This window comes from Thalassophryne amazonica, chromosome 7 (assembly GCF_902500255.1).
Source record: "Thalassophryne amazonica chromosome 7, fThaAma1.1, whole genome shotgun sequence".
NCBI classification, from domain to species: Eukaryota; Metazoa; Chordata; class Actinopteri; order Batrachoidiformes; family Batrachoididae; genus Thalassophryne; species Thalassophryne amazonica.
In genome coordinates, this window is record NC_047109.1 from 54483734 (window position 1) to 54495164 (window position 11431).

General features: G+C 38.8%; 1 protein-coding gene across 1 annotated transcript in view; it reads left to right on the top strand.

Annotated features, from left to right (window-relative positions):
- Positions 1 to 5064, top strand: part of gabbr1a (gamma-aminobutyric acid (GABA) B receptor, 1a) — a 442232-nt gene extending 437168 nt beyond the window's left edge. The window contains exon 24 of the mRNA XM_034174198.1: positions 4595 to 5064. Within this exon, the coding sequence (XP_034030089.1) occupies positions 4595 to 4879 (285 nt within the window). The 3' untranslated portion in view covers positions 4880 to 5064. The remainder of the gene's footprint in view (positions 1 to 4594) is intronic.
- The last annotated feature ends 6367 nt before the right edge of the window (positions 5065 to 11431 follow it).

Sequence of the window (11431 nt, forward strand, 5' to 3'; positions counted from 1 at the left end):
ACTACTACATTGCTCAATGCTTCACAATGTTAGTGTGAACTACAAATTATTATAATAATATTCTTAGTATATAATCACTTATGTTTATTGTAATATTCTAAAACATTTGCTAACTGTTCTTTCAGAGTTCTACAATTCTACAAAAGGTGCAGCTGATTTCAATGAAATCCTGACTAAAAGTTACGAGCAGCGACAACTGCTGTAACCAAGTGGTTGAGCATCACTGAAAACTAGTCTCAACAGATGCTACAAAGCAACAACTCTTGTGAATTCAGTCTGTTACTGTTTGATTACTCATGCATGTCTGAACTAGAGACAATCCGAAACACCTCAGTTAACTGTTGTTCTCATATTATGACTGCACACTAAGAGTAACTTTAAATTGTTTGATTCTTTCAGCATTGAAACAGTTTTCCTTTATTTTAGATATTAATGTACTACACAAATGGTTCTTTCATGTTACTTTTTCAATAATAGTCTGATTTGTTACATTATTAATGTTGTCACCTATACTGGTTCAATAATTAATAGGCCATTGGTTCTACAGTTTAATGTTAAATAAAAGTTTAAGTGGAAATATTGTTTAAGTTTGAATAAAAGTTAGTTTAAGTGGAACATATAATCGCTGTAATACTTGTGTAATAGTATTAACGGAAATGTATCTATTTGTAGAAAGTGATATAATTAAATCAATAAATGTTCATCATATTTTGGTTCTGATGCATTTTGTTCTTGATTATATTGACCAAAGGTTAAATTCAGTCAAATCCTGGAAAGGATAGACAGCTTTATGTAGTGTAATGACACTGGCATTATTCTGGACGAGACTTGAAATGAAATTTTAACATGTTTTCTTCACCATTTCTCCTAAAATGAAGGGGTGTGCGACTTGAAATTCCCCCCCAAAAAAACATTTCGGCCACCCGAGTGAAGATAAAACCAAAATATGGATAATATTAAGTCCCTTCAGCTTCTCCCTTCTTTTCACCACAGCAGATCTGAGGTGGAGCTACATGTTGATTTGACACAGGTTTTATGCTGGATACCCTACCTGACACAGCTCCACATTATATGGAGAATGGTCATGGTTGGCCTTAAATTGGGAACCTTCTGCACTGGAAACAAGTGTACTTAACTGCTTGGCCAAAACAACAAGGGGAAATTACCCAGGTAACCTGGAGAAGAAAACCAAAGATAGAAAAATATGGAGAGGAAAACAAAACACTAAAATGTGACTGTGGCACTATGAAATATATGAAATCATGACTATATATGAACTATATGAAATAATTTATACTAACCGATCACAAATATTTTACTGATCAATATGAGGTGTTAATCAAATCTCTAGCCACATTGGTAGCACAAATGTTATTGCAAAAGTGTTTTTTGGGCTGTGTTTTGCTTGACCTTGACCTCTGATCGATCTGTTCCAGAAGTGAATCAAGTAATATGCCTACTAAGTTTGGTGAAAATTTGCCAAGCTGTTTGTTTTTTATTTTGTTGTTGGTGGTGTTTTTTTTGTTTTGTTTTTTTTTTTTTTTTTGTCTGTTTTGTTTTTTTTTTTCACACACACAGACAAACACAGGAGTGATTACAATACCCTGCTCACATGATGGAGCACATGGTAAGGGCACCACAGATAACAGATTCTTTACTGTCACTGTAACCAGTACAGGAAAAGGAAGGTGCAAGCCTTTCAGTGCAAGTATAAACCTGAGTAAAACAAGTGCAGACTTGAAAGGTCTGGGGAAAAACAGAAACAGAAAAATAAAAATAAAATTTAACTGAATGAAAAAGGTATGTCCAGAGCGCAAATTAAAATGGTAAATGGACTGCATTTATATAGCGCTTTTCCATCTGCATCAGACTCTCAAAGTGCTTTACAGTTATGCCTCACATTCACCCCGATGACAGGGTGCTGCCATACAAGGCCCTCACTACACACCGGGAGCAATGGAGGATTAAAGGCCTTGCCCAAGGGCCATTAGTGATTTTCCAGTCAGGCGAGAATTTGAACCCATGATCTTCTGGACTCAAGCCCAACACCTTAACCACTAGACCATCACCTCCCCTCAAAAAAAAAAAAAAAAAAAAAAAAAAATTATAAAAAGTAGTAGTAGCAAAAAAAGAGGTTGAATATGCATAAAAGAGAAAGGTATGTACAAAACTGTGGATATCTTAGTGACAATGGATACTGCACATAAACAAATATTGCACAAGTGTGGTATGTGACCTGGCTGTTTGGTTCCAGTGGTATTCAAAGCTCTAACAGCAGTTGGGTAGAAACTGTTTTTCAATCTATTTGTACTTGCTTTAATGGTCCTGTAACATCTGCCTGATGGCAGTAGCTCAAACAGAGAGGGGCCTGGGTAGGATGAGTTCTTTAGTATTGTGTTGGTTCTCCTGAGACAGTAAGAGCCATGAAGGTCCCCCAGTGTGGATAGAGGGCACCCAGTGATCTTCTCTGCCATTTTGGTAATCTTCTGGAGCTCTTTCCTGTTTGCCCTTGTGCAGCTGGCAAACCACATACAGAGGCAGTATGTGAGGACGCTCTCTGTGGCAGAGCGGTAAAAAGACATGAGCAATCTCTGGTTTATGCTGTTTTTCTTGAGGATTCTCAGAAAGTGGAGTTTTTGCTGTGCCTTCTTTACCAATATGTGGTGTTCCTGTCCCAGGTCAGTTTCTCCTCTGTGTGCACTCTCAGAAAACCGAAGTCCCAGACCCTTTCCACACAAGTCCCCCCAGTGATAATGGGCTGAGTGTCTGTTTTGTTTCTCCTGAAGTCTATGATTAGCTCATTGGTTTTGGATGTGTTCAGGAGCAGGTTATTTTCTCTACACCACACCGTCAGCTGTTCCACCTCATCCCGGTAGGCGGACTCATCTCCTCCAGTGATACAGCCTACCACTGTGGTGTCATCTGCATGCTTAATGAATGTTTGCTGGTGTGGATAGGGGTGCAGTCAGATGTGTACAGGGTGAAGAGCAGCGGCATGCAGCCTGGAGGGGAACCGGTGCTGAGTGTGAGAGCTGTGGATATGTGAGGGCTAACCCTGACTCTCTGTGAGAAATCTGACAGAAAGTCCTTAATCCAAAGACAATGCAACCAAAAGGCAAAAAACGTCAGCAACAACCTTGTAAGATAAGTTTTTTTTAGAGCTTTGGCAGAAGGATCCACACTTAGTGCCCTTCTAGTTGCATCATTTATTTTGTATTTTTGGTTTCCTTTCACAGTTCAACAATGATTCTTTAGACACTTTGACTTTTTCCACAGTTTAATCAAAATCCTATCCAACTCCTCAAAATGTTTTTTGTAAGTCGATGAACAAAGAAACAGCACTCAGTTCCAGCTGAGTGAACTTTCTTCAGGCCAAACTGTGGCGTGCAGTGACACCATTATATGGGCTTAAGCCAGCAGGGTGTAATAATTACAGCATTACAAACATCACAGGCGCTGTTTGCAAAATTGCAAGTAGGTGAGGTTTGCACATGTAACACGATTTATCAAGGCTGAAAGCAATTTCAGGAGATTGCAACTGTAATTTAGCACATTTGAAACCTTGGTGCTCACTTACAGTGTTGCGTTATCAGTGCAGACATGCATAAATCTGAGTTTCAATCCATGTCATTCCCCGTGAGCATTGTATTAATGGGTCAACTGAGAAGTGTGTACCTCAGTAATTCCCTCGAGTAAAATTTGCATGTTAGCGGATATCGTACTTTAGCTGATGTTAGCTCCACGTCACACTTCAACAGTCCACCATTTATAAAGGTCTTTATTTTCACATGGGTAACCAGTGAAAGTACAAAACCTATTTCCAGAATCTGCTCATAATTTTCAATACCCCTCCAAAGCCACCCATCAAGAAGAACATTGCAGTCCATAAAAAATATGCTTTAATAAACAGCAGTATCACCCAAATGAAGGTTAGCCTGTTATTTGTGCTTGGTAACTCTGAAATATTAGGGGCATCAGGTACACAGAATTCACGGTTCTGTTCACACCTCAATTTAGACATCACAGTTTGGCACAAATGTAATTTGTTTTTTTTTTTACCATTCTTCAAATCATTATAGAAAATGGACCTTTATTCATGTGGAGTAACTGTTTTGGTGCTAGAAATTGATTTAGCAATGTAAATAAGTGTAAAATGAAATCACTCAATGTCTTGCAGCCATTATTTCCCATATATATATATATATATATATATATATATATATATATATATATATATATATGTGTGTGTGTGTGTGTGTGTGTATTTTAATCTAAATTTTGTCTGGTTGTGCGTCGGATATGCTAATGTGGTTCTTCATTCCCTCACACTTACAATGTCAAATCGCACCCCTGCATCATTTCCTGGCAACAACAGGTAACACATTCAACCTTGATGTGGATTCATTATAACAAATGTTGCATGGATCAGAAAGAGAAGCAACAAAAGTGTGAAAATTTACAAAAATTACTAGGGTTAAGGGGAGGAATCAATTCAAGTCAGTCCATTGTGAAGTGCATTTTTTTGTTGTTGATTTTAATTGACACTTTTTAATGAATGTCAACTGTGTCACTGTTCCTTACATTATGCCTTTAGAAAGAGGAGAGGGTGTCAGCACTCCGCAACCAGCTGGCTGAGCGCCAGGCTTTGCGTAGCCGCCGTCGCCCCTCAGTGGGCCAGAATCAGAACCACAACGCACAGCCCCCATCATCCCAACCGGATCCGAAATCCTTGCTTCCTCCACCCGGCTACCCCAACCCCACCACTGACAATCACTCCATTCCGGCCTCCTTCTCCAACACCTCCAACCTCTACCCGGCAGACAGCAAGGTGAGCCGCAACCACTGCCACAACAGCCAGATCCCTCTGCTGTATAAGTAGGTGAGGCACGGGGCGGCGGAACGGTGGTGATGGGAGGGGTCAGCGGTACAGTGCACACAAAAAACAAGGAGAAACACTGTGACTTTGAGCACAGCGGTGAAGTGACACTGTTTCAAAGCACAACTAGTACACAGCAGGACTTTACACTTGGCAGCTTTGTGGCGAGTCACCCACTTAACACCAGTCTTCATCTTTTTAACCGAACTGTGTTTAACCCAGTTTGACTGGTCGATGTGGCAACAAGCACATCTCAGACGAGCTGCACGCTGGTATTTTCACAGGCCAAGTGGACAGACTGATCTCTTAATCATTCCTGTCCCCCCGTTGGGTATCTCGTTCTGTTGTGGAGACACTGCATCGAGGATCTTACACAGAAACGTCTGTTGTGTGTCTTTGGTCTGTTGTTTCCACCTTCTATCGCTCCACTTTGTTGACTAGCACATACAGTCGTGATTTCTATAGTTCTGTAATATCTGTTCTGTTTTGAATGGAGTTGTTGTGGAATTTTTTTGGAAGAGTTGTGAAACAGACACAAAAAGATGTACAGTCTTTCCAGATGTTTTGTTGAAAGAGCAGCTGGCTGAGACACTCCCAAAGTAATAATGTGCTTTACAAAAGAGCCATAATGCAGACGAGACAAGGAGCCCATTGGAAGGATTTGTGCATCTTACAGATACAGTTTTACACGCAAATATCAGACCAGTGTCAAACGATATTGCAATATTGTCTATTTTTTATTTTAAATCAGGATTTTGCAGATTGCTGTTGAATCTCGGGATTAAATTAAATTTCTCACCCTCTCGAATGTTGTAGCTAGTGCTGAAAATAATAATATGAATCTAAAATTTAAATCAGAAATATTTCCACTTGCTTAAAAAATATGCAGGCTGAAAAATAAATATTCTATTTTCTCCTGCAACAGTGCCACACATTTGAAACGTGAGCTTGTACGATCCTGTATATACTTGGAGAAAGCACGTGTTTCCTCTACATTTTTTTTAAATTATGTGAATCTCTTGCAAGTTTTTTTACTCAACATAAATGGAAATGCAAAGTTTTGTTTCTCTCCCATTTTTCATGAGTTGAAGAAAAATATCTAAAATCTATCTTCTTCTTTTCACACAGAAGGTTTATTTTTCTTGAATTTTCTTTGCATATTTGTTAAAATCCATGTTAGTGACCGCTTCACCTTTGCTAAGATAATTCATCCACCTGGCAGGTATGGTACATCATGATGCTGATTAAATAACATGATTATTGCACAGATATGTACTTTTATCACATAACATAATGCCACAGGTGCCACAAGTTTTGAGAGAGCGTGTAATTGGTATACTGACTGGAGAAATGTCCACCAGAGCTGTTGCCTATGAACTGAATGTTCAATTGACTACCGTAATCTGTCTCACCACAGTCCAGGACTACTAAGTCTGGCTTCTTCACCAAATAGAGATGATTTTCAAGATCAGCTCCAGATTTCAGTGCGATCTTTTATTGTGACCAGTCCTTGAAACACCTGTGCAATAATCATGCTGTTTAATCACCATCGCAATGTGCCACATAAGCCAGGTGGATGGATTATCTTGACAAGCATTAAGTGCTCACTCTAGCTGAAATCTTGGATTTATTATTATTTTTTTACTTCAAAACCTGAAAATGGGAAAGAAAACAAGAATGTTGCTTTATGTTTGTTGAGTATTATTTTAAATCATGGGTTTTTATGCTTTCTCTGAATGTGTGTCTTGATGGACACATTTGTACATATGTTGAAGTCAGATTTTATTTCCTTGTTTTGATTTTTGATGATTAAAGATGTAAATTTATGAAAGAAGGTGTATGTAAAGTAATGTGTAATGCTGTATTTATTCAACAGTTAATCTGAATGTACTATTTCATTTATGAGCTAAAGTCTAGATTTTATGAAGCAAAAACACCAAACAGCTTAATTAGCAGCACAAGTCAAATATTTTTAAATCAAAATAGGTGTGTGCACTTTAAATTTGGCAAACTATAGTTGTCAGCTTAAAGGTGTTGTCCCTTTTGACTTTTTTGCCATTTGATTCATAAAACAACTTTTTTCAGCACCACTATAATTGTTTTCAATAGTGTTCACATAAAGTTAGACATCTGCTCTGTATGTGCCTGATCCTGTCAGGTTTCAGCTGTTAAGCAGGATACAGGTCCCGGTTAGTAGTTGGGTGAATGGATGACCTCCTTTGGAAGACCAGGGCTATGTGTGTTTTCCGAGGTAAAAGAGGAAATCCTAATGCAGATCAATACTGCATCTGCTGTGAGCAGCAAGATGTCATGGTACACTGAGAAACTCAATTTCCCAACATGCCATTTGACAACGAAAAAGTGCTGCTATGATAATATACTAGTGTAAGCACCATGGAGCTGAAGAAAGAAGCTAGACCTTCAGGAGAAATTATATGACAGAAACAGAAAGACAGACAAACAGCTAATAAACACAGGCCACCGTAGAGCCCACTTTGAAGAACACCAAATAAAATAGGGACAAATTTCACACAAAGGATTTGCTGGATATCAGCTGGGCAGATAAGCTGTCAGTACTAACGTTAGCTACTGTTACAATGTTTTTATTTGGTTTGACAAAATGTGTCAGTGGGGACACTGATGTAAAATTTCAACATGAAGTAAATTTTGTCAATTTTGTGAAAAATCAAAAGGGACTACCTCTTTAATATTGCTGTTATATAGATACATTTTAGCTCAGGGTGTGGAGAACAACAGTCAACGGGCATAAATAAATGAAATAAGTCATATTTATTAACTGTGCAGATAGTGTGATAGTGTAACATATGAGTGCAGAAAACATTTAGCAAATGTTCTATAATCTTGCACATTTATGGCAGTATACATGGATTTTGGGGATGTTTGTTCTCACGGTATCTAAGATATTAAATGTTAATACATTTGAGAATATGTGTATGCAAATATATGGATGCCATGAATAAAATATGTGCTTTTCTCACAGCTTGTGTGTGTGTGTTTCAATGATATTTTCCAAAACTGAAGAAATTACATTGTAATTGCACCAGTGCATCAAAAATGTATGTTATTTGAAGGGTTTGAACACAACATGTAGATTGTAATCAAAAGCCTTGCATTTAAATTATTCCAATTGGTTTGTCAGCAGTGATAATTAAGAAAGCTGATAGCTTTATTTGAATTTGTTAGTTCATGCGTATTTTTTAATTATACAGCTCCACTTTTTTATTTTGGAACACAAAACACTTTAATGTGTTTTAAACAGAAATGAGGGACAATTTCAAAATTCTTCCAATCGCACTGATGCAGGAGTTTGTATGAAGGTAAATATGTGTAAAAATGGGAAAACTCGTAAACTTGACGTGACAACTTGTAAAACTCTGAACTTGTGTGTTCACATTTTCACTTGTATTAAATATTAAAACTGAATTTGAAGCCACAGTTGGAAAAAAATGTGAGCTTGTAGAAAAAAGGAATTAACAGTAATAATAATGTATAACAATAATTAATAATTATTACGTAAATATAAATGACAGCTTCTTGTAATCCAAGATATGGATGCATTTGCCAGTAAAACCACAAGTTGATGATGATGACAAATTTGCAATTACAAGTTTATAGCTGTCATTATATGTATGTATTTATCAGTGTACACATTTGTGAATCTTTTTTGTGTGTGTGGGTTTGTAAATATTTTCTACCACGAAAATGACAATGTACAAGTTCAGATTTTTCTTTTGACGCGTTCTCATATTTTTTCCCACTGACTTCAAATTAAGTTTGGATGTGTGCAACTAAGTATACATGTAAAAATGTGAATTATGAGTTCAGAACTTTGTTATATGAGTTCTCACATCAGGTGTACAAGCTGTCACATTTTGACATATATATCTTAATACATGCTTATCTTATCCACTAGATGTCGCCGGTTATTTAATGCTTCAGCAGTTGATGTTGACCTTTGAAGCGTGACAGTTGTCAACATGATATTGGTTCCAGCAAGAACATTGTGTTTTCAAGTGTGACTGTTCTTTGACTCTTCTTTTGTTTGTCACAAAAGCCACAGAAAAATCTATTGAACAATAATTCTGAAATGCAGTGGAGGTGTTGTGCGTGGGTCAACAAAGATCAGGTTAGTTCTGGAAGCAAGTGCTGGTGCTGCCTGTTGCCACCATCCAAAACACTTAATAAATGTCTTGGGTCCTGGGTGGACAACTGGTTCATCCCCATCTATCTGCTGCAGCCAGGTGAAACACCAACTTTCCCTTGACCTTCTGCAGCCACTGGAGTCCTCAACACTGAGGCATCTACATGCTGCATCATGCATAGTGAAATACCACACGTCAAGAATGTTGAGTCTGATTTTCCCTCACAATGCCAGTGATGCTCCTCATTTGAATCTCCCTGTGTAAAAGTTCATTTGGCACACAGTCATGCCAGTGGCGCCCAACAATCCCCCAAAGAGACCTAGTATCAAAAACATCTAGTCAGCACCTGAGATCACTGGTTGGCATGCAAGTCTTACAACCAGACAGTAAGACTTGGACCTTTGTTTTCCTGAAAAGGTATCAGCATCACCAAACACCTCTCTCTGGCAACCATATTACAATTTCAATTTATTGATTGCAAATATCTTAAATATCTCACTGAGACTCAGAAAATTATTATTATTATTATTATTGTTATTGCATTAAATAATTGCCTTGGGTAAAAACAACATAAACTGTCAGAAACATTTTTTCTTTATTTTCTTATGGAATGCCCTTTGCAGTAGATAACGAGATCTAGTGCTAACTGAATAATTCTTTTGAAATAAAGCTGTGAAACTATTGCCCCTTACAGAGAACAAAAATATAATGGTGTCTCAAGTGGATAAGAGAGTTTGTCTGTTTGCCAAAATGTTGGTGTTATTTGAAAAAGTGAAAATGGGATATTTAAAAAAAAAAAAAGGGGGGGGGGGGGGGAGTCTGGTATTTCCAAATGTCTGAACATTTGCATGTATGTGTTAATAATCGTTTAGTTTCTATACCAACTTTTTCCAGTTAAGATCACGAGGAGGCTGAGCCAATCCCAGTAGTCATTTGTTGATAGGCAGGGTACAGCCTAGACAGGTTGCCAGCCTATCATAGGACCGGCACATGTAGACAGGCATATTGACCCTCCCACTCACACCTACTGTCAATTTAGAGTCACCAGTTCACCTAACTTGCATGGTCTGGCATCGCCTACCTAATGGTCCCCCCTAAAAATCGGTCTGCCCTGCCTTCACTGCACATGCATCATTTCTGAGCCTCAGCATCATCATTTCTAAGCATCTGCTGCCATCCACCGATAAACTCCTCGTTTCTGCTTAAAACTGAACTCCAGTCATCTATCTCAGCGACAGATATCTGAAGCTTTTGTACAACAATCATTTCCACATAAGTTCAGCATGATTTTGTAATAAAAGATAGCGGACCGATCAGAGCGCAGCAGCAGCACGGCAGATGTCTGACGTGCTGCTGCGCCTGCGTCATTTTGATGCATCAGTAGCGAAATGAGGTGATTGCCTCTTTTCTGCTTAAAACTGCCTTGTTTCTACTTAAAACTGGCTTTAGAATGATTTAAGAGGTTTTACTTTGTCATCTGATGGTTAATAATCACATTATTCCCTTTGATTGCATTGAGTGTAGAGAGTCAGACTCAAATGTGCTGCTGTGGTCCCAAATGATGCATGCGCAGTGAAGGCAGGGCGGACCAATTTTTAGCAGGGACCGTTCAGTCTGTGACACCAGGTCAGAAGTGAACCTGGGACCTTCCCGCTGTGAGACATCAGTGCTAACCACTAAGCCACCATGCTGCTCCTGTGTTTCAACAATGATTTCATTATTGAGTGCTCATTGTAAATGGCCTTTGTGTTGTTTGTGCTATTTTGGTGTCAGCATGTCTGCAAAGAAATCAAGGGTTTTTTTCTTGTTCTTTGAAAATAGGGTTAATCATTGCAGAATTGACCATCACACAACACAGTGCTGTTATCAGAATTCCAGGGTGCCATATACTATATACTGTGCGCACCACACGTGCACACACACATACAAGTAGTGCCCAGCTGCAGAGGCCAGTGGGAAATGCTTTTAGAAACAATGGGTATTTGTCCTAATTATTTAGTCCTACTATGTCATCTACATTGTTGGATGACAATTGAGTCATCCCAGCTGTGCTCCCCCCACTTCCCTTTCCAGCTGGTGGACATGAGGAATGTGTAAAAGAGGGAAGAGGTTAGGGGAGGGAGGAGGGTGCGCTATAAGATGGAGGGGAGGGAGGGTGACTGGGGAAAACCCACTCTGGGTTGAGGCTTCTGCGGGCCTTCACCTGACACAGCACTCATCCAGGCAGAAAAAAAGCAGGAAATTCCCCTCATGATGTGAGATCTAACAAAGGAAGTATTTGCTGGCTGTGGAAGAGATTCACACGGCAGCTTTGCCACGTAATCGCCAGTGCCCACGGCAGGCTGGAGCTGTTTGTGTTTCAAGTCTTTGTAGTGACAAGGTGAAAACAAAA